The sequence below is a fragment of the Sus scrofa genome, chromosome 13 (genome assembly GCF_054392235.1).
Source record: "Sus scrofa isolate SSC_HxYL_T2T_F1_AM1 chromosome 13, Sscrofa_HxYL_maternal_Yorkshire_Landrace_v2.0, whole genome shotgun sequence".
In the NCBI taxonomy this organism is placed as follows: domain Eukaryota; kingdom Metazoa; phylum Chordata; class Mammalia; order Artiodactyla; family Suidae; genus Sus; species Sus scrofa.
In genome coordinates this window covers 65,999,470-66,023,606 of record NC_139395.1, presented here as the reverse complement: position 1 = coordinate 66,023,606, position 24,137 = coordinate 65,999,470, and the positions used below count along the sequence as shown (strand labels likewise).

The 24,137-nt window shown below is 42.4% G+C and overlaps 1 protein-coding gene across 7 annotated transcripts in view; it reads right to left on the bottom strand.

Annotated features, from left to right (window-relative positions):
* The window catches only part of MITF (melanocyte inducing transcription factor), a 243,903-nt gene extending 237,301 nt beyond the window's left edge, over window positions 1-6,602 (bottom strand). For 6 of the 7 annotated variants that reach the window (XM_021068583.2, XM_021068591.2, XM_084987174.1 and 3 more), the window contains exon 1: window positions 6,360-6,599. In XM_021068583.2, the coding sequence (XP_020924242.1) occupies window positions 6,360-6,463 (104 nt within the window). In that variant the 5' untranslated portion in view covers window positions 6,464-6,599. 7 annotated transcript variants of the gene reach the window in all.
* Window positions 6,603-24,137: the final 17,535 nt, after the last annotated feature.

Sequence of the window (24,137 nt, the reverse complement as noted above, 5' to 3'; positions counted from 1 at the left end):
CTGTACATGCTTAAGTGTTTTTAGGAAGAAGGGAAAAATTGCAATTATGGGAAAGTAGAGGAGAAGGAATAGATACTACTAACATGTGCTAGGCGCTCTGCAAAGCACTTTTACACATTTTATCTCAGTCTTAAAAACGTCCACCAACCTAAGAAGACAGGTCTAGGGATCCCACTTCACAAGTCAAGAAATCCAGACCCCAAGAGACTAAGCATCTGTCTTGAATGCAGACAGGACAGTCAGGTGGCAAAGCCACAGGCACAGCACTTGAAGTATGGCTGCTTTTCACCTGTCCCTGGGCATCCACCTCTGCCACCCCAGGGACCTGCAGACCAGGAGGAAGAGCTGGGAGTCTGGTTAGAAGTTTAAAAGGCAACTGGAAACCCAAAGAGTCTATTTTAAGGTTATGCCCTCAAGACATCTAATGTTTAATTTAATGTTATAGAGAAATATGTTTGAGTATTGCTGGACTTTCAAGGTCAAACTCAAATACCCTTATTTATTCACAAAACTGCCCCCTTTCTCAACTGCCCTTCCTCTATTAAATTCCCATTGCTGATGCCCGCTCCCCACGGTGATCACACTCCATCTTGTATATTTGGCTGGATCCACACATTTTCTTGCTCACACCCACCGAAGCAAGTTTTAGAGAAGGTGCAGCATGACTTCCCAGTGGCAGGCCTGGTACCTTTCACGGGGCAGTACAAGAGCTCTTGTCTAGCAGACAAGAGCACGGGACCAGGGCCAGATCCTTGCCCATCTCCTTGCTATGCCTCAGTTTCCCTCTCTGTAAAATGAGAATAATAAAAATATAAATATACACACCTGAGGTTGAAGTGAGAATTAACTGCATTAATACAAGTAAAATATTCAGAACTGTTCCTGGCAGGTAGTAAGCCCTGCACAGGTGCTACCTGTTTTTAAAATTATAATTAGCAACATTATTGTTCTTATTTTCACCTCATGTGGGTTTTGCAAGATTAAGTTAACACACGTGAAAAACTTAGAACAGGGGCTGGCACAAGTGGCCTCAGTAAATGTTAGTTTTGTTTATTGGTATGAATTTGCATGTACTCAATAGATCAGTGTTGAATATGAATTTGTATGTATGTGCAGACACCATTGTTTTATTAACTGGAAACTGTTAAGGACTAGATCAAAATTATAAAATACAAAAAAAAAATCTGTAGCACCTCATTAGGAGGAAAGCAGAAAAGGATTTATGAAAATTGGGATAATTTTATTGCACAACAATATTGGCCTTAGAGAAGAAAGCCAGAGTCAACCAAAAGCAAACACTTTCTGGAAGGTCAAGACTCACTGCTAAGTAATAAAGAAATAACAACATCTGCTAACATTTACCAAGCATTTACTATGTGCCCGGTGCCATGCTAAGACTTTTCCAGAGTCAATGTCAATGTCACAGTTAATGTCTTAAGACCCCTAGGAGGCAGGGCCCCCCACCATTTGCCAGATGAAGAAACTAAGGTTAGAGGTCACCCGGCCTCCTTAAGTCACCCAGTTTATTAGGGACAAACCAGAATAATGCCTTTAATCTTGATGCAGAGTAGTTCTCTACAAACTGGACAGAGAGAAAAGTCAAGAAAACTTTCAGAAATCAGTAAAAGATGGACAGTATTCTTTTTTTTCTTCTTCTTTTTTTTTTTTTTTTTTTTTTTTTGTCTTTTTAGGGCTGAACCCATAGCATATGAAAGTTCCCAGGGTAGGGGTCGAATCAAAGCTGTAGCCACCGGCTAATGCCACAGCCACAGCAATGCCAGATCCGAGCCGTGTCTGTGATCTACACCACAGCTCATGGCAATGCTGGATCCTTAACCAACTGAGTGAGGCTAGGGATCGAACTTGTGTCCTCATGGATACCAGTCAGATTCGTTTCCGCTGAGCCACAACAGGAACTCCTGACAGTATTCTTTTGCCAAGAAATGATTATCATTTCATTAACAAAAGGGTATTTTCATAACAAGACAGAAGTGAAAAATCTGAGAATAAATCCAAGAAATGGCAATAGTCTTTTCTTCCTCATTTCAACACAAACCTGTGACAACTTCACACATCTCTCTCTCTCTCTCTCTGAATCCGTATTTGGGAACTACTGCTGTATCTTGTCCTGCATTATAAACCTAATACTCACTTTCATTCCCCTTTTTAATTTATGGGACGTTAAATAACTGTTACCTAAACCTTTTCTAAAACTCTGACAGGAGGAGAAACTGGAATTAGATTAAGCCAATTCTGAAGTATGTCCAGGAAAAGGGCATTAGCAGCTACAAAGCCAACAAATTTAGCACCCAGTAAATGAAACAAAAGAACGAGGAACCTGAAAGATGCTACCATATTTTTTAATTTAAAAAAAAATTTTTTTCAGGACCCAAAGCCCTACAGAGAGCCTATTCCCTGCTAAGGAATCCAATCAATGGTTCCACATCCGACCCTGACCTGACTGCACCCAGATGTGAATTCTGGGTTCATCCCTGATATTCAGCACTTTTCCTCTGCCACCCACCACTCAAGACAAACATCCAGGAGAACACACCAAAGTTTAGAAAACCTTTGAGGAGGAACCAAACTGCAAACAGTTCTTCATTACAACCTTCTCTCATCACGTGTGTCTTCCTATGACACAGATTCACCAGTCCATGTGACCAAAATAGGGTTCCAATCACAGAACTCCACCAGCTTCACATTCCTAAAAGCCAGGAGGTCTGGGTTAAGAATGAAACTGTCTTTCCTCATCAATCAACCTTATCCCAAATAAAGAATATACACACTTCTCTTTGGAGAGACCATGATGGACATCTATTTTAAAAGGAAACAACATTGGATGCAAAAACCAGAATCAAACGCCTCATCCTGAATAGGACACAAAGGGAGAAAGCAACACATACTCAAATGACAAAACGTTATTGTGCCAGGCATTGTTCTAGGCCAATCATTCTGAAAGAAGGGTAGGGTCTGCTCCCCATGGACATCTAGTGGTATCTGGGGATATTTCTGTTAGTCACAACTGGGGGAGGGGTGCTACTGGCTTCTAGCAGGTAGAGGCCAGGGATGCTATTAAACATCCTGCAATACCCAGTTCAGTCTCCACAGCAATGAATTATGTATCCAGTCCAAAACTCAAGAGCACTGAGGTTGAGAAACTCTGTTCTAGGCTCTGGGGACATCACAGTAAACAAGGAAGAGACAGAAATCCCTGCCCCCTTGGATCTTGCAGTCTAGTGTGGAGAAACATCATAAACATAACAGCTTAGAGAGTTATAGACTTTCAGTACTATGGGAAACACAGAGCAGGGCAAGGAAGACTGAGAGTTTGGAGATAGAGCCATTGTCCAGTGTGGTCACGGTAGGCTTGGTGGCAATGACCTTTTTTAAAGGAAGATGTAAAATTGGTCAGGGAGGGAATGCTATTGCTCTCGGGACAAAGAGAGGCAGAGGGCCAGCAAGTGCAGCACACAAAGGCCCTGAGGTGGAAGGGTCTGGAGTGTTTTAGGGCTGGTGAGGAGACTGGATGGAGCAGAGGGAGCTGGGGGAGTGGTAGTAAGAGATACAGTGAGAACTGACAGGGAGCCTGCCCAGACCTGTGGCCCCGCACCATTTTTAGGGGCCCAAGCTTTACTGAAACTAGGAGTTCATGGAGGTTTGTGAGGGTTCTGAGAGAGAATGACATGACATAGCACATTTTCACACAGGGTTTCTCAACCTCGGAAGCAACAATCTGGGTTCAGGTAATTCTTCACTGCGGGGGGGGGGGGGGGGGCTGGTCTGAGCACCAGAGAATATTTAGCAGCATCTCTCACCTCTACCAGTAGCAACCCCTATTATCTGTAGCAACTAAAAACGTCTCCAGACATTGCCAAATGACCTCTAAGAGTGGGGAGTGAGGCACAAAATCACCCCCAGGTTGAGAACCAGTTTTAACAGGGACACTGTGGCTTCTGTGTTGGAAATCCACTAAAAGGCAGTAAGGAGAGAAACAATAACCCAGGTGAGAGCTAGTGGCATTCTGAAGCAAAGTGGTAGCAGAGGAGTGGGTGACAAGTGGGCAGATACCAGACCTATTTCCAACTCCAAGAGACAACTCAGAGAATACAACTGCTAGACAAACCAACCTTCACCTTCCAATTTCAACTTCTTCCCACCAAGAGTACAAGAAGGGAGGTGCCCCAGCAAAGACTTAAACAAAGTGCCACCAGGAGACCCTGAACATATAGCCTTTGTAAAATCACACAACAGATGTCAACGATAATACATTAGACAACTGTGGAAAACACTACTATGAGGAAATGTTGCCAACCCCATATATTTATTCACAGATTTTATTTCACTGGTTTATTTCAAAGAGCATGTGTCTGCTCCACAGACAAGTTTTACAACTTTTTTAATTTTGCCTTCCTCTGCATACTGGTTCTGTCCCGCACCTGTTTCTGGCTTCATTGTGTGAAGCCATCACGTCCCACATCCACACATTCTTCCTTACATGTGCATGCTAGCTCCTGAGGATGTTCAAACCTTGCAAGTCTTTTTTTTTTTTTTGGTTGACTCTGAAAAAGAACAGGCCCCAAATCCTCCAATGTGAGTTTTGTGGCATTCATTTGGGTTTTTCCAGATGGCATTTTCCTCACTCTATCAAACTCATTTAATGTAATGTATCAGCTACCATCAAAAATGTTCCAAACAGTCCGGTTAATTCATTTCTTTCAGGACTACACACACACACACACTGCCTCCCTCATTCTGGCCATGTAAGCATTTGCTTATAGAGGCAAAAGCAGAGACTGCTCGGTAAAACACTGGTCCCTTCAGCCGAATGCAGATAAAGCCCCAATGAGCATAACTAACAATACCCTTTACACACTATAACTCCAAACCCCCAACCCCCAACACACACAATCTAGGCTCACACACAAAACAGCCATTATGAAGAGAAACCACCAACCAAAGGCTGGTTTCAGGCAACTAAATGCATAGGAGGTTTCCTTCTAATCTCCGTTAAGCATCTGCCAAGAGACTGCTTCAGCCACCCAGTCCCCAGTCAGTAGGCAGTGCTGTTCCCAGATTTTCTTCCCCAAAGTGGATTCAGAGTCTGACAAAGCCCTGAAGGAAACAAACCTGGCTGCACTTTCCAGTGGAGCAAGGACCAGACCTGTGCACCCTAGAAGCTGCGATCACACTGCCTCACTTCTGATTCAGCCATCCTTCCTCGTTCGTCCTCATTTCTGGACCCTCTCCCCACTTCTGCCGGACCCTGCCCACAGTGAGGGGCGGGCAGGAAGGTTTGAGTTGCCTGCAGAAGCACTGCTGAGCTTCCAGCTAGAGCCTCATCTTACGTGACAACCGAAAGAGGTGGAAGAAGACCCTCTACTCTCACAGCTGCAAATGTCCATCTCCCTACAGTGAACACTAGAAACGTCAGGAGTGGCCACAGGAAAGCGAGAAAGCCAGCCAACTGGTCCTCGCGGACAGTTGGGAACGGAGGGAGGAGAGGAAGTCGGCCCGAGGAGTGGTGGGGTGTCAGACCAGCAGGTGTCTTTACTCCTCGCCCCAAAAGTTTCGGAAGTGTCCAGCGAATTAAACACGCGCAGCTGCCAAAAAAGGGACTCTTCCGAAGCCCTCCATCTCAAAGCTTTTTCCCCTCCAGGGAAGGCCTGCACGAGAATGGGACCCTATACCCCGGGGATTTCAACCTGGCCGAGAAGACACGCCCCCTCCCCCAGAGCTCCCCGTCTCCTCCCCCTGCCTCTCCAGCACTGTGGAGCTGCGATCGGGAAGGTGGGAGGCGGGGCTCGGGAAACCTCACCTGGAGGCCGCCTGGGGCGGGTTTTCCCAAAGGGGCCGGACTCCTAAGACGCTGCAACATCGGTGCTAATTGCTTCCCTCGAACGTCGCGCTCAATCAACCCCCAAGCTCTCCCTTTCCAAGCCAGCCCGCCGGGATCTTCAGAAAAGGGGTTCACTAGAAACTCTCTTTTTCCCACTTTCCACCTGGACCGCGTCCTGGCCCGGAGCTCCTCCTCCTCCCCCCATCTCCGCGCTGGGGCGCTCCCCAACCCCCACCCGGTCTCGACAGCTGGTATCCCCAACCGAGGGTCCCCCCAACTGCGCAAGCGTTCCTGGGCTGCCCACTGCGCCCCCAGAGTGCGCTCGGGCAGAGACCCCCGTTAGCGCACCGGCTGGGCAAGCGCGGCCCCCAACTGCGGGGGTCAGTTCGCCCTCTGCCCAGTGGCAAGGGCACGGGGTCCTTGTCCCAGAGCCCTAGAGACCGGCTTCCCTCGCCTCAGGGTGGGAGGCGCGGGGTCCCCCAGCCGCCCGCCGCGCCTCCCTCCAGCTGTCACCACTCACCTGCTCTTCAGGGGCTGACTTTTGAGTTCGTAATAGGTTTTGGGCTCTTCGTGAAACTCCTCCCCGACTTCGAAATCCGGCACAATCCCCGATTCCGACTGCATGGCTCTCGCTGCCCGTCCTCCCACAGCTCCAAAGTAAGAACAGAGCCCGGGGGGCGGAGAGGAGGTGGCGGGGCCCGGGTCCCCGGAACAGTGCGCCCCCACGCAGTGCACAGCTCAACCCGCTGGCCCGCGCTCCGCCGCCCGCCCCGGCGCCGAGAGTTTACACTCGCACCAGAGCGGGAGGGGCGGCTGCCCGGCGCCGCCTGGGATCTGTAGTCTCTCCAGGCAGCGCACTCCCCGCTTGCCGGGGGAGCCTAGCCCCCCGAAAACTACAACTCCCAGAAAGCCAAGCGAGGGCAGAGGCAACGTGGTAGACACCGCTAGTGCAACTCCTGTTTGGATTCATTGTCAATGTCAGCAGCGCCTCTCCCTCGTCTCTCTCCACTTGCTTCAAGGGTACAGACTTGGCTATTTAATATTAATAAGAATGGATACAGCCCTGCTCACACATTCGCGAGGACATGCCAAGTCCTTATTTTAAAAAAATATAGCGAAGGGTTTTGGCACTAGAAAGTTTCCGCCTTTAAGCCTCCCTTAAAATAAAAAGACTTTGTATCATGCTTCTCAGCCCTGCTGCGACAAATCAACTTGTCCTCGTATTGAAACAGTTGGGGAACATTTTCATTCCCTTTTCAAGTAAAACATTACTGTAGAAAGTGTTCTCCTGCGTTCCCTTTCCAGTAACTCGGTCTGGGCTTTTACAATACAATTCATCCAGCCGAATGGCTCTCCCCTTTTTCCAATTAGCCACCCCTAATCTAAAGGGGCAATTGAAAGATTCGGTTAATTTAAAAAGACACAAAGTTACAAAACGGTGCCGTCACTGTCTGCTTTTAATTTCTCAGTTGACTGGGAGTTCAAATGAGATTGTCCTAACATTTCAGGAATGAAGTTATGAGGCACATAAAATGTACATGTTAAACCCCCACCACACCCTCACCCGCCTGAGCTTATTGACACTCACATAGGTAACAGATTAACAAACTCTGTTAGGCTCCTTTGAACTTCCAGTCTTCCCCTCTCATTAGTTCCAGCAGGATGTGTTCCTTATTTTAAAAGTGTCTGAGGCACTGGGGAGGAAGTAGAGAGTTAGAGGGTGGTCTTTAAAGTTCTAAGACCCAGAGATGAAATCCCAGGTCCTTCTCTAAAGTGCTGTGTAATCGTGGGCATGTGTTGATTCCTAGAAGCCTCAATTTCTTCATCTTGAGAAGATTGGCAAACTTGTTTTTTGAAGATGTTGCAAGGTCGAATGCAAGAGAGAGTGATTTGTAATCTATAAAAATGCTGCTCAGTGGTCATTCCTTTATTTATTAGATCTTGATCTTCCTTTTAGACTAGCAATTCTGTGAGTTTGTCCTTTCAAAAGTAATAAACTATATGATCACCCTACCAAAAAATTCTAAACGGGCTAGACTAATCATTGGGCATCGCCCAGGACTTGGTTAGTTGCTTATTTTGCCTCAGGTGAAACATTTTAATTTCACATTGGGTCCATACCATTAAAATATGACAGAACCCAAACACTCCCAAGGAAGGCAGGCTTTTTATGTTCATGAATATGGGAGCCCAGATTCCTTGATAAACTTACTGGAAATTAGATGTTAATAGTTTAAAAAAAAAAAAAGCATTAACCTCTGCCAGAAATTAGAGGAAAGATAAAAATTACAGGAAATATTGAATCTAAACTCTTCGTCTCATCTTGTTTCTCAACTGTGAGTGGTTGGAATGAGGTAGGAGGGGTGATTATCATAACTTGGGATATCACAGGCATTTAAGGGGTATGGGCCAGAGATACTATACATCTTGCACAATGACAAAGTGTCTTGTCCAAATATCAAAGGTACCTGCATTGAGAAACACTGGAGTCTTCTTCATCTTTTGGTTCACCAGAAGGTTTTTTTAAAATGTGAGGAAAGGAGCTCCTGTCGTGGCGCAGAGGAAACGAATCCAACTAGGAACCATGAGGTTGTGGGTTCGATCCCTGGCTTCACTCAGTGGGTTCAGGATCCAGCATTGCCGTGAGCTGTGGTGCAGGTCAAAGATGAGGCTGGAATCTGGCATTCCTATGGCTGTATTGTAGGCCGGCAGCTATAGCTCTGATTGGACCACTAGCCTGGAAACCTCCATATGCCACGGGTGCAGCCCTAAAAAGCAAAAAAAAAAAAAAAAAAAAAAGTGAAGAAAGCTATGGGCCCTCTTCCTGGAAAATGCAGATGAAAACAGGATTCCTGTGCATAATTTTCATCTGTTAACCATGGACTTCAGGTTAGAAATGCAATTTATAAACTGTTTAGAACTATAATGAAATAGTCCGTTTTGTCATTCTTGTTGTCATTCTATCCAACAGTGACCTGCTAGACCTAAGAAACCAAGCCCAAAGAGGGAAAAATATCAAGAAAGCTAAGACACAACTAAGTTTTCCACAGAGATTACTGAGTAAAGATCTCTGAGTTGAACTTGCCCTCAGGTACAGACAGGTAGCTATTTTTTTCCCCGACACTTTTTCTTCTGATCTCATCCTACTCTTGGCTCAGGAAAACTTCTCTTCCATTACCTATGTCAGGGTTATGAATTATAATACCATCTGCCACCCAGTTTGAGTGGGAGTGGGCATGTGAACTAATCCTGACAAATCAGTGGGTCCGTTTTCCTAGCCACTCTTCTGATGGGACTCAAACTCACAGTCTCTGGCTTAGGAGGGGATTCAAACCCACCATCTCCCAGCTGAAACCATACACCTGGTCTTAGGATTTAATAGAGAGGCAGGAGTTCCCATTGTGGCTCAGCGGTAACAAGCCCAACTAGTATCCATGAGGGTGCAGGTTCGATCCCTGGCCTCACTCGGTGGGCTAAGGATCCTGCATTGCCAGTGAGCTGTGGTGTAGGTCTCAGGCATGGCTCAGATCCTGTGTTGCTGTGACTGTGACACAGGCTGGTAACTGCAGCTCAGATTTGACCCCTAGCCTAGGAAATACCATATGCTGCAGGGACAGCCATAAAAAGCAAAAAATAAAAATAAACAGTAAAGAAAGAGGCAAAGTGATCAGTAAAAAGTAGATTTATTGGGGTTCCCACTGTGGCGCAACGGGATCAGCAGCATCTCTGGAGCACTGGGACGCAGGTTTGATCCCCAGCCCAGCACAGTGGGTTAAAGGATCCAGCATTGCTGCACAACAGTGTAGGTCGAAAATGCGGCTCAGATCTGATCCCTGGCCCAGGAACTCCATATGCGACAGGGTGGTCAAAAAAGAAAAAAAAAAGAAGTAGATTCATTAATATCTTTTTGTAAAGAGGTTGCAGATGCAAGAGGATGGTCATGTCCCAGGTCTCAGAGAGGTTTTGGGATGGGTCACCAAGAGAAGGTCCTTGGCTTCACACAGGAAAGAATTCAAGAGTGAGCCATATTTAAGTGAAAGCAGAGTATACCTTCCATAAGAATGCAGTTTGTCTCTAAAGATGGAGAGTGGCCCTGGGAGAAAGGCACTCCACAGACAGGATATAGGCCCTCTCTGAAGGGGAGAGGCCCCAAAATATGGGGCAGTTAGTTTTTATAGGCTAGGTCATTTCATAGGCTAATGAGTGGGAGGATTATTCCAACTATTTTGGAGGAGGGTAGGCATTTCCAGAATTGGGCCACCACCCAATTTTTGCCCTTTTATGATCAGTTTCAGAACTGTCATGGCACCTTTGAGCGTGTCATTTCATGCTAATGTATTATGATGATCAGAAATGAGGTTCAAGTTCTATTGGAAGTTGAATCTTCACTATCTGGGGCCTAGTAACTTCTAACCAGTTTTTGTTGTATCCTTAATGGCTGTCATTCTTGTGAAGATTGTGTCCTGCCTCTACCCTCCTGTCTCAACAGCGATTCCTTTAAGGATGGACCCAGGACCCTAACACGACTAGAAGTCCTCCCTGGGACTTTTTTTCTAGGGCACCTGGGGAAGACTCTCTGATTCTTGGAAGGAAGGAAATCTAGAGCTAATTACTTATGGCCACATAGGGAAGGTGATCAAAAATGAGAGAGAATGAGATAAGATCAACAATCAAAGAAAAGCAGAAACAAGTACAACTAAGAAATTGAAAACAACATTATTTCAGTTCCCTCTTCAAACCATACCTGAAGCCAGATATCCTTGAACTTTTCAGATACATGAACCAAAACTTTTTTTTTTCTTTTTACTAGAACTATTTTGGTTTACACTTCAGTCATTTGCAACCAAACGAGCTTTGAGTAATCACCCTAAAAACTTTTCACTCCTTTTAATGGACAATTTTCTAAGGACTACCATACCATGCATCATGTAACAAAAGTTGGCCACCTGGTAAATGGCCCCTATAATCCCTTTTCATTATTGAATTGAAACCTAGTAGTAGATTCCTCTTCTTTTAAAAAGGCAATAAAAGTCAATAGCTCCATACATTTCAGCCAAGGACTATGTTTATTAAAAACACAAAAGCAATGGCTAGAGATTATAATTATTGTCATTAATAATATGAATTATATTTATGTAATACTTTAATTTTTTACATATGTTTGTCGCATGTGCCTTTTATTGGAACACATGAAAATCCAGCAAGGATAAATAGGCAAGAGTCCCCACTATAATGTATGTTGAACATGCACTGGTTATGAACATGGCATTCTCTTAGGTACCCAGATGACAAGAATATATTTGACTTCTTCTCTGCCTTCAAGAGGCTCAAAGTCCAGGAGTTGTAACACAATGAGAAACTACACCCAAGACAGCAAACACTAAGTAGCAAAATAACTGGTGTGTGATTTATACGTTTATATTCCATTTAGCACAACAACAATTTATGGAGCACCTATTCTGTGCCAGCCACATTATATCCTAGAGATGGGGAAATAGCAGTGATGAGCCATCTGTATTCCCTGGACTCAGGACATGGTCCCTGCCATGACACCTTATTAAGAGCTGTTAAAGGGGAAAAAAAGGAATAGGAATGAAAATAACTTTGTGGTTAAGTAATGTGATAGGTAAATCCTACAAGTTCTGAAAAAAGAGCAACCACAGAGGACGGGAAAGAGATGACTTCCTAGAGAAGTGACCAAGATACATCAAGAAAGAAAGAGAGAGAGAGGAAGAGAGCCAGAGAGGCAGGAAGAGAGACAGAGGAAGGAAGGAAGGAAGGAAGGAAGGAAGGAAGGAAGGAAGGAAGGAAGGAAGGAAGGAAGGAAGGAAGGAAAGGAGGGAGGAAGGAAAGGAGGGAGGAAGGAATCTAGGATTTAAAATATGAAAACTACTACCAATTTACAGGAAAATAAATGAGAGCGAAATATGTTAATAATACCACAAGGATGCAATCAGACAAACACAGAAATTGAGAAATTCTACAAGACATGAGAAATCTTCAAAAAATATAAAGGGCAAAGATGAACTGCTATAGATTTTTAAAGATTTAAAAGACATATTAGGGATGTGAATTATATCTCAGTATAAAAAATTATTTGGGGACAAAAGAGACAAATCACTAAAATACACTTTGTAGACTTTATCTGAGTTCCAATTTGAACAAACCAAAGAGGATGGTTAATAAATAATCCAATGCAAATTCTGTGAAGTTTGGGTCTGACTATCAATGGACTAAGAAAGGGCTGGCTGAGATGTGGAGGGTGATTTGAATGACTTTAGGAAGGGATATCGCATGTCTTGAGAACAGCTGATAGCAATGGAGCAATTGAAGAGTCACCAGGGTTAAGAGCTGAGCAAGGGGGTTGGAGATAGTTTTACCTTATTAAGAGCTGTTAAAGGAAAAAAATATTCAGACACTTACTAAAGAACAGTAATTATAACTTTATTCTGGAGGACCGTTGGGATAGACGCAGGAACAACCGCAACGGGATTTTGCAGCAGAGGAAAGATATTGGGCCCAACTTAAAATGCAACAAGGAAAAGGTGGGGATTTATATCCAAGAAGCAGGATGTGTGTGTTGGGGTGTGTAAGGTGGTCAGTGGGTAGAAAATTTCTTAGAGTAGTATAATTCTTTGCTTCAACTGACCTAATGGGATTCTTGCTGAAGGCAGACTAAAGTAATCAGATATTTCCTAGGGGATGGCAGGGATAAAGAAGGTGATCAGATATCCGGAGGGTGGGGGATGCTGGCTAAACTGACCTGACAGCATTCTTTCTAAAACTGGTCCACGCAAATGGAAGTCCAGGCCTAGCTGGGAAGAGGATTCAGAGTAGACTGACCAAAGTTTAGTTAAGGAGAAATTCAAAGCAAAGAATTACCTTTGATAGGGAATATAGCTAGTACTTCAAATGAAGTATATTCTATTAAAATTTTTGAATCACTATATTGTACACCTGAAACTAATAAAATACTATAAATCAACTGTACCTCAATTTTAATAATGAGAAATTTTTTTTTTTTAATTTAAAAGAAGTGCCTTTTGGGAGTTCCCATTGTGGCGCAGTGGTTAACAAATCTGACTAGGAACCATGAGGTTGCAGGTTCAATCCCTGTCCTTGCTCAGTGGGTTAAGGATTTGGCGTTGCCATGAGCTGTGGTGTAGGTTGCAGACTTGGCTTGGATCTGGCATTGCTGTGGCTATGCCATAGGCCGGAGGCTACAGCTCCAATTGGACCCCTAGCCTGGGAACCTCCACATGCCACGTGTGCGGCCCTAGAAAATACAAAAAGATAAATAAATAAATAAATAAAATGCCTTTGAGCATCTTTGCAATGCCAGGACACAGGTTCAATCCCTGTCCCATCACAGTGGGTTAAGCATCCGGCATTCCCACAGCTTTGGTATAAATCGCAACTACGACTTGGATCTGATCCCTGTCCAGAGAACTCCATATGCCACTGGGCAGCCAAAAAAGAAAAAAAAAAAAGTAAGTGCCTTTTGTAGCTCCTGAGTCCCAAAGCCAGACTATTGGCAGCAAGTGGCTGTCACCCTTTAGCCATTAAGGCAATGAAGGAAAAGTGGTTTGACCCTCATGTGGACTTTGACTCTAAACCCAATCCAGAGCAATTTGTGAAGGTCATACTTTCATCTTGTTTCAAGGTGTCTTAGATCATAGGAATTGAAGTATGAAGGAAAACACCAAACATTCCATAAGATAATATAGCAAAAAAAGGAGAATATACTTTCCAAAGTGGGTATTTCTGCTTCTCTGAATTCCTCTGAGCAGCTACCAAAGTGAGGTTACTGGCTTGTATGTAAAATATTTAAAATAGATTTATCTTCTTATAGGAAGGTAATAATTCTTTTAAATTAGAAAATGAAGATAAGTAAAAGGGAAAGAATTTTAAATACCTGCAATACCACTATCCAGAGATATTTGTAGCTAGATGTATATAAATATATACATACATGCATATATATATATGTTCTCAAGAAATATTCAGATCACACTGAATATACCACTTCATCACTTTCTTTTCCCTCTCATTGATTATAATGAGTTGCTTTCCTTGTCTGCAACATCATTTTAATGTTATTAAGATATATTTTCCATTAAGTAAATTTACTCGACTTATTTTTCCAATCTCCATATGACTGGACCTTTAGGTCGTTTTCAACTTTTCAATATTATAGATAAAGGTACGTTTACTGCTATCATAGTAACAAAATCTTTGCTCCCATTCACAATAACTGCCTAGAAATTGAATTGCTAGACCAAAAGCAGACATGATTTTGAATTTTTTCCAAGAGGGATCTTTCAGGAACATAAACCTCATTTTGTCTTTTTCCCTATTTTAAACCCTTTTCAGGATCCCTGTTGCTCCAGAATCAAGACCAGGCTCTTTAACACTGGATACCCAGCTCTCTGAGTCCTGGATCCTCCTACCCTCCTCCACCTCCTCTGAGATAGCTCCCAGACTTTGATATTAAGCAGTTCCAGGGACCCCAAACTGCTGAAGTTCCTGGGATATGCCAAATTATTTCTCTCTGTCTGAAGCACCTTTCTCTTCCCCTTTCCCAACACATTTCTTTCACCTTTAAAACTCAAGCTCAGGGAATTCCCATTACAGTGCAGGGGAAACAAATCTGACTAGGAACAATGAGGTTGTGGCTTTGATCCCTGGCCCCACTCAGTGGGTTAGGGATCTGGCGTTGCCATGAGCTGTGGTGTAAATCGCAAATGTGGCTCAGATCTGGCGTAGGCCAGCAGCTGAAGCTCCAATTCAGCCCCTAGCCTGGGAACCTCCATATGCTGCGGGTGCAGCCCTAAAAAGACCAAAACAAAAAACAAAAACCAAAAAACCCTCAAGCTCAGGCGTTCCCATCATGGATCAGTGAAACAAATCTGGCTAGCATCCAGGAGGATGCAGGTTCAATCCCTGGCCTCGCTCAGTGGGTTAAGGATCCAGAGTTGCCCTGAACTGTGGTGTAGGTCGCACACACAGCTTGGATCTAGCAATGCTGTGTATAGGCCAGTGGCTACAGCTCTGATTCGACCCCTAGCTTGGGAATCTCCATATGCTGCGGGTTCAGCCCTAAAAAGACAAAAGACAAAAAAAATTTAAAAATAAAAATTAAACTAAAGCTCAGATGGTACATTCTTCAGGAAGCCTTGTTCTCTCCTGCCAGCCTTTGCCAGTTTCCCAGACTGGTTTAAGGGCCCCACCCTCAAATTCTCTAGATATATCATATGGAGGTTCCCAGGCTAGAGGTCTAATCAGAGCTACAGCTGCCGGCCTATGCCGGAGCCACAGCAACGCCAAGTCTGAGCCACGTCTGTCACCTACACCACAGCTCATGGCAACGCCAGATCCTTAACCCACTGAGCGAGGCCAGGGATTGAACCCACAACCTCATGGTTCCTAGTCGGATTTGTTTTCACTGTGCCACCATGGGAACTCCTGCTTAACTTTCTGTACACAACTCCTACCACCCCTACATCCCTACTCCTGCCACCCTACCCCCACCACACACACACATCCAATGTACCCCTATTCTTGCTCAGACTGTGAGCTCCTGGAAGTCTGGGATCATGCCCACAATGGATGTTTAATAACTGTCTCTTGAATAAATGAATGAATTAGCCATCAAGTAAAGGGAAATATATTTTCTAACAAACTCACATTGTTCCTTTTTGTAATGATAGCGAGGCTATTGCAAATGAAAATAGAATTTTTAGTAGGTTTTCCACAGTATCCATTTGTACCTAGGCAAATAGTGGTTGAACAAAATAATTTCTTCTTCATCACAAATGCTCTGTCCTAGTCTGAACTGATTTATCAGAGCAGAATTTAGCCTGTATCCCAGTGGCACTGCTGATAAGGGGGCTGAGATCTCTTCATTAGAGCAACAAGCAGGCACGTTCAGACTTGCTAGTAGAAGATTTGGAAAAACATCATGCTGGAAAATAACCAAATGAATCATATTTAGCACTTATTAAAGGAACTAAAATCAGAAGCCGAAATAAGCCAAGATGCACACACATTTCCTGTCGTGACGGTTGCGGGGGTAAAGCTCAAGGGATTTGATTTTCCCAACCACGCTAACACAGAACATTGTCAGGCAGTTTTAAAAGACAAGGACTCACTTGTCAGGTTGCAGATGAAAATGAATTCATCTTTATTTCCCCCCTAAAATCCAGTAAGGAGTAGGGACTCAATGCACTGCTATTGAATTGATTTGCCAAAGCAGTATGTTAAACTGCTGATCCCCAGAGGTCAAAGGTCAAGGAGCTGGAAAAACAGAAAACTTCAGGCCTAGGGGCAAGTGAAGAAGGGGAGTCTCCAGGAACAAACTTCTTAGCGATGAATTAGAATAGACCATAAAGGAATTAATACTTATCAAACACAAAGACCAGTGGTTGGCATATGACACAGCCACACAAGATTTCTGAAAAATAAGTATGATAAGTAAATTTTCCTTTCTTTATTCATTTAAAAAATACCTGTGTAATATTACTCTGTGCTACTCACATACTGAGAAAAACTAGTTGACTGATTCAGCTAAAGGTTTCCAAAGTTTGTTCAATTTGGGCAAAAATAGGGTTAAAATAACCTCCTTTTCTGCATCTGAGGGGCCCGCTGGCTGGTTTTGATCTCTGGCTCCACCACTCACTGTCTTGTGACCTTGCATAAGATGTATGTATAAGATACCTAAATCACCCAAATTCTTAATTTCCTTATATGCGAAAATGGGGTAATGGAACCAAATTGGTGTTTGTAAGAATTGAATAAGGAAATCAGTATAATGCACGTTGCTTTACATTGCCTGGAACGCATCGGAACTGTTGGTTAATTTTATATTATTAATAGTGTGAACTGTTGCTGTTGTTGTTCTTATTCCCCTTTTGACCATACCTTAGATTAGCCTGTAGGAATCCTCTGATTTTTTTTTTTTTTACTTTTTAGAGCCATACCTGCAGCATATGGAAGTTCCCAGGCTAGGGGGTTGAATGAGGGCTACACCTGCCGGCTTACACACAGCTCATGACAATGCTGAATGCTTAATCCACTGAGTGAGGCCAGGGACTGAACCCCAATCCTCATGGATACTAGTCAGGTTATTAACCCTCTAAGCCACAACAGGAACTCCCTCTAATCTATTTTTGAGGCATAAAAGGAAACAGAACACTTTCTGTTTCTCATGTCAATTCTCTTTTGGTTTATTTTTTTAAGTCCTTTTCTTGCAATTATGAAACATATTACACTTTGGAAAATTGCTTAAAAGATAAATGTGTTCTTATACAAATATGATCTTTGTTCCACTTAAAACTTCCTCCTTCAAAGAGGTAACCATTTTAAATTTATTTGTTATTTTTTTTTTTTTTTTCTTTTTTGGCTGCCTCCCTGACTCAGATCTGCCAGAGATCAGATCTGAGGCACAGTCATGGCCTAAGCTGCAACTGCAGCAACACCAGATCCTTAATCCACTGCTCAGGGCCAGGGATCAAACCTGCTTCCCAGTGCTCCCAAGACACTGCTGATCCCATTGTGCCACAGTGGGAACTTCGAAGTAACCATTTATTATGATAATCATTTCTTCTTTTCTTCTGTTTTTTAACACCTAAATGTGCCACCCTAAGCAATATAGTTTATTTTTGCCTATTTTGAGGCTTTAGATAAAAGATGTATGTACAAGAATTTTCATTGCAATGTTCTTCATTATTTTGAAAAACTGAGTCCACAGCATAGGGGCTATACATAAATTATGATGCATTCTTACAGTTGAATTCTCTGCAAGTATTAAAAACAATGGGAATGAGCTCTATGAGCAAACACAGAAAGTGTCCAAAATAAAATTTACTTGAGAAAAACCACATCACAAATAATATATGTCAATTCTAATTTCATTTAAGAAACCAACTTTGCATGTCTGTGTGTGTGATGATGTATATAGATTAAATGATTAACAGCTATTATTAGAACTCAAAGAGGAATTATAAAGAAATTTCACTTTCATAATCACACATTTTTGTAATGTTTCGTAACAACATATACATACGGCTTTTGAAAGCAAGGGGGAAATGGTTATTTTTTTTTTTATTTTGTAATTTGCCATTTCAGTCAGTAATTTGCCATTTCAGTCAGTAATAAATAAGGTCAAAGGTTCCAAAGCAAAAAAGTAATGAATTATAGATTTAACTCTTAGGATTCTCTTTAGTACTTGACATAGGATGTTCTTTTATCCACTCTTCCCAACTATTTCTACCACTAATCGAAAAGCCATGAAAATCAGACAGTGTAAAAAAGCTGAGTCTTAAGTGACTAAAGCATTTATTCCCTTTATCACAGCCCTCTTTTAAAAATTTCACAAATAATATATATTCATTTTAAAAAACTTGGAAAAGACTACAAAAAAAGAAAAAAATTATCTATGTCTAAATTAACTATATTCAATCTCCTGGGATAGACCATGATATAAAATAATATTTTAAAAAAGAATATATATATATATGGTTGAGTCATTTTGCTATACAACAGAAATTGGCACAGCATTGTAAATCAACTATAATAAATTATCTATAATTGATCCAACAGAGAGAAATGCATTTAGTATTTTCTTGGGCAGCTGTCCGAACTTATTACTAATGTTACTACACACACACACACACACACACACAGTTCTCTTCTTTTGTAACCAATTTTTCTTTTTTCCTTTTTTTTTTTTTTTTTTTTTTTTTTGTCTTTCCTAGGGCTGCATCCGCAGCATATGGAGGTTCCCAAGCTAGTGGTCTAATTGGAGCTGTAGCTGCCGGCCTATGCCAGAGCCACAGCAACGCCAGATCCGTGCTGTGTCTATGACCTACACCATAGCTCATGGCAACACCAAATCCTTAACCCACTGAGCGAAACCAAGGATCAAACCCGTAACCTCATGGTTCCTAGTGGGATTCGTTAACCACTGAGCCACGACAGGAACTCCCAATTTTTCTTTATATCAAAAATTTTGAACAGCTTTTCTTATTAAAAATATACTTGGAGTTCTCCTGCGGCACAGTGGGTTAAGGATCTGTATTGTCGCTGCAGTGGCTGGAGTCACCGCTGTGGCACAAGTTGGATCCCTGGCCCAAGAACATCCATATGCCGTAGGCACAGCCAAAAAATAAAATAAAAATTAAAGTATACTCATCATAATGATTAGGCCTATACATTACTCCATTACATCAAGAGTATTTAAAGTGGTTATGAATAACTCCTGGATTTAGAAGTAAATTTTTATTGGGTTTGCAAGTACCCAAAATGTTTATGAGAAACTGTATGCACAATGTGTTCACATTTTTCTAGAAAGGGATCCTGTATTCCTTCTCAGTTTCTCCAAGGATCAAGTGATAATTAAAGAAGGGGGGGGGAGTTGTGCCACTGTATGATATAGCTGTAAAGAGATGGCATGATGTCTAGTCAATTTCTTCTTAATCATTTAGTTTGTATGCAGTTTTTACTGTTACAAGCAGTGCTGTAAGTAAATTTAGGAGTATTCAATTTTACAGTCCAGAAAAATATGAAAGGCACTAAGTACTGCAATATTATTTTATCCTTGTGTTGAAAATCAGGTGAATGTGTTGTAGTTCAAACATCTGCACAGAAAGCATTCTCTTAGAGTCATCAAAGTAGAGATTAGAAACCCCTGGACACTGAAACCCCATGAGCTCAAAGTAGAGATTAGAAACCCCTGGACACTGAAACCCCATAAAGCCTATTTTTGGCTGCCAAACTAAGACAGTGATAAGCAGAAGAAAAGCAGAAAATTCAGATGTAAAATGAGGGAGGCAAAGATAGGAACAGGATGGGGGGAGAAAAGGAAATTAGTGCAGTGGACATCAGATTTTAATGGAGTCAGTCTCCCTTCCTTCTTTCCTTCTTTTCTTAAGAGCATCTCCCTTTCGGGAACTGCCCACCTCCATCACAGGTGGTATTGGTACAGCTGTCAATCAATAGGATCCACTCCCTCTGGTCAGAGAGTGAACTGATGACCCAAGCTAGGCCAAAACGCTTCTCTCGCCCTGAAATCTCCTACAGAAATCCCCAGAGGGAAGACCATTGGAGCTGAGTCATCCAACAGCAGCGCCCTGCAAAATCAACTTATAACTTCCTTCTGCAGAAGATCCCCTAAGGGCTCCTGGTTTCTGCCCTTCCCCAGACACAAATGTTCAACACTTCCTTCTAGTCTCTAAGCCTCACAAGATTTTTCCAATTAATTCCTTCTTTTTGCTGTAGTTAATGAGAGTCAGTGTCTGTTGTTTGCAAAAACAACAAAGCAAGTCCCAGTACAGTTAGAATTAGACTGATAGTATAGTGAGAACATATGGTCGACCCCTCGATTTTTGTTGTTGTTTAAACACACAACACACACACACAGGCACAGGCCCAATAATGCCAAAATATCTGGCTAAGGTCTCACAACTCTTGGTGAGAGAGGCAGAACCAGACACAGATCTCTCTTCAATAAAATATAAAATCTTAAGGACAGAGATAGTGTCTTATTTCATGGGGAGCACCCTGCCCCTAAAACAGTAAGGGACACAACCTAGGTGCCCCTCATTCAATGAATGGTTGCTATTAATGTTGTATAGTTCTTGTTTTCATTTCCTGATTTTTAAAAAAGGAGAGGTGTCCAAGATACACTGTTAAATTAAAAAAGCACTTTGCAAAATGCTATGCATCGTGTGATCCTCTTTTTGTAATCTTAAAATGTACTGTAATATTTATAATTGCATTGTGTAAGAAGTGATCTGGAATTAGGTTCTCCATCCTACCTTTTAAGAGTGGTTATCTCAGAGTTCCTGCTGTGGCATAGCGTAAATGAATCTGACTAGGAACCATGACGTTGCAGGTTCAATCCCTGGCCTGGTTCAGTGACTTAAGGATCTAGGGTTGCCATGAGCTGTGGTTGTAGGTTGCAGACCTGGCTCAGATCCTGCGTTGCTATGGCTGTAGCTTTGATTTGACCCCTAGCCTGGGAACCTCCATGTGCCGCAGGTGGGGCCCTAAAAAGCACATACACACAAAAAAGAGTGGTTATCTCTGGCAGAAGAAAAGAAATAGAAATAAGCAAGTTTTTAAATATTGCAGTGTCATCTGAATTTTTTTTACTGTTTAAATATATCCACTTTTGTGATTAGAAAATAATTATTTCACTGAAGGAAAGGGAATGAGGAAAAAGAATGAGAGGAAAGAGGATGAAAAAGACATTAAGATAAGAAGGAAGGGAATGCAGGGGTACAGAAAGGGATGAGAAGGTCGAAGAGCAGTGACACTCCTCATGGAGCCCTGCCATGGATTCCCTGGTAATCATCAGGACTGTTCCCCAATATTCAATATTCCTGCTTCTGGGCATGTGGAAAGATAGAACTTCCCACACCCCTGATGTTAGACCTGGCCATGCGTCTTGCTTTGGCCAAAGAAATGTGAATGGAAGCAAGTCATATTACATCCAAGCAGGAGCCTTTAAGGGTCAGTGTGTCACATTCTCTTCCCTTATCTACAGCAGATCTGTGTCTGGTCCTGCCTTTCTCAGCAGACAGTAGAGACTCCTTATGGCCTGGGTCCCTGAGTGAGGATGACAGAACATAGCCTCTCCTCAACCCCAACCCATGGTGGAAATGGAGCCTAAGTGAGAAATAAAGCTGTACTAAAGCCACTGAGATTTAGGGACATCTATTTTTATAACCTCAGCATATCATGGGGTAGATCTACCCCAGGGCTGGAGGATATAACATTGTCTGATAAGTTCTCAGCTATGGACTGAATGTTATTCAGTTCAGAGCAGAGAAGGATTCTCTCAAATTCATATGCTAATACCCCCCAGCTCAAATTCATATGCTGATACCCTACCTCTGTACAGAGGGAGGTATGTTTGAGATGGGGTCTTTGGGAGGTAATTAGGTTTAGGTGAGGTTATGAAGTTGGGGACCTTATGGTGGGATTAGTGCCCTTCTGAGAAGAGACAGAACCCTCTGTCTACCTCTTTCCATTGTATGAGGACACAGCAAGAAGGTGGCCATCTGCAAGCCAGGAAGAGAGTCCTCATCAGAACCCAACCATGCTGGCACCCTGATCTTAGACTTCCCAGCCTCCTCCAGAACTATAAGAAACAACTTTCTCTTGTTTAAGCCATCCATGTATGGTATTTTGTTATGGCAGCCCAAGCTGAGTGTTATAATCTCCTACAGAAAATCAAGGCTTGTGTCAGTGTTAACTGAAAAGCCCAGGACCATTTTTCTAGCATTGTTCACGCTACTCTCTCCTTCACCACTGCCACATCCACCCCATTTTGCTCAGTTTATACAATTCTATTAGAAGTTACCTGAGTATTTCATGATGCTAAGGCAATATTTTTCACTCCCTTTGGTATGAAATCAGCCCTTTTTTCCTCTAAGAAACTTCTTGGACTACTCCATCCACTCAAATAAAGTCTAATCTAGATCTCCTTTCTAAGGGGTCTGGTCCCATCCAGAGTTTGTTATTTTACAGATTTATTCTATTTTTTAAATTTTGGTTTGGTTAGTTTTGAAGGAATTTTTTTCCAGTTTTTAGAATTTTTTAAAATTTTGGGATAATTGTACACTTATAGAAAGTTGCAACAACTTTCCTAACCCATTCACCTAGCTTCCCCTTATGTTAACATATGCACTTCTGAAAACTAAAAAGCTAATGTTGTTACAATACCATTGATTAAACCATAGACTTCATTCAGATTTTCCCAATTTTCCTACTCATGTCTTTGTTCTGTTCCAGGATTTAATCTAGGAAAACACATTGCATTTATTCACCAAATATGCTTTATCTCCTAAAATCTATAAGAGTTTCTGTCTTTTTTTTTAAGTCTTTAAAGCTTCTGGAGAGTGCTGGTCAGATATTTTGTAGAATGTCCCTCAAGTTGGATTTATCTGCCATTTTCTCAGAACTAGTCTGGAATTACGGATTGGGGGGAAGAATACCACAAGGTAAGATAAACTTCTCATCACATCAAATCAGGAGTGTGTAATATCAACATGACTTACTGTTAGTGATGTTAAATTAACCCTGACTGCTTGGTTAAGATGATGTCTACCATATTTCTCCACAGTATTAGTTACTCTTTTTCCTTTCCATATTTTTTTCTTTGGTAGAGTCACCAAATCCAGCATACCCTGCAGAGGAGGACAATTAAGGTCCACTTCCCAACTTGGAAATCAATCTCTCTCTCTTTCAGCTGCTGAGGGAGTCAGCTGCTATGTCCAATAAGCAACCCAGTGGAGAGGGTCATACGCCAAGGAGCAGAACCCTCCCACTAACAGCCACATGAATGAGTTTGGAAGTTCATTCTCCAGCCCCAACTGACCTGTTGACTGTACACTCCTGAGAGATCCTGAGTTACACATTCCCAGCTAAGCCAGTCTCAGATTCCTGAACCTAGAAACTATATGAGCTAATATATGTTGGTCCTTTGGGGTGATTTGTTGTACAGTAAGAGATAATGAATTCACCAGGCAATACTTTCACCTCTTTTTTTGTGGCTTTTCTCTCTCCATATCTTTTTTTTCCTTTCCTCTCTTTTCATGTAATTCCTCAACTTCAGGCCCTTGGCTGAAATGGCTACTTACATCTTCCTAGGTAATATCTCCTTGGTTCAAGGCACCAGACAACCCTAAATAGCAGCCTTTCAGTGGTACATTCCACAGTTAAAGAAAATGATTGACTCTCAATAGGTCATGTGACTGACCCCTCTGGTCCAATTAATGTGGATAAAGTCAAGTCATAGAAACTTGGCTGCCTGGGGTCCAATCCTTTGTGTGTCTGGAGAAAGGCAATTTTCAGAAGAAGAAGGTTAACAGGGGCCTGGTAGCCATGCCACCAGCATCCAACTCTACATGCCTCACCCACTCAAGGAGTGAAAGATAAGACATAAATTTTCAGCTGGACCCCATATTTAGGAACTGATGTTGAGATGGGAAGTATGGTAAGTTGATCCTCCTCAAGATCTTTCACAACAGGCTACACCTACATCCATATGGCTGGACTGATTCCACCCAGAAATTGCAGGTAGGATAATATTTTTTTACAAACAATAGGTGACCTCACAGACAAATGTGTGAAATGTAACATATTATGTTACAAACAATGTTGTTCATGGCTCTGTCATCCCAGTCTCTGTGGACATCCTGGGATATTTTCAGCCCAACACTCAGTTAAGTCTTTGGTCTGTTAGTCAGTAAGGTGATAGCTCTTACAAGGATTGGTTTAAAATTAAATACAC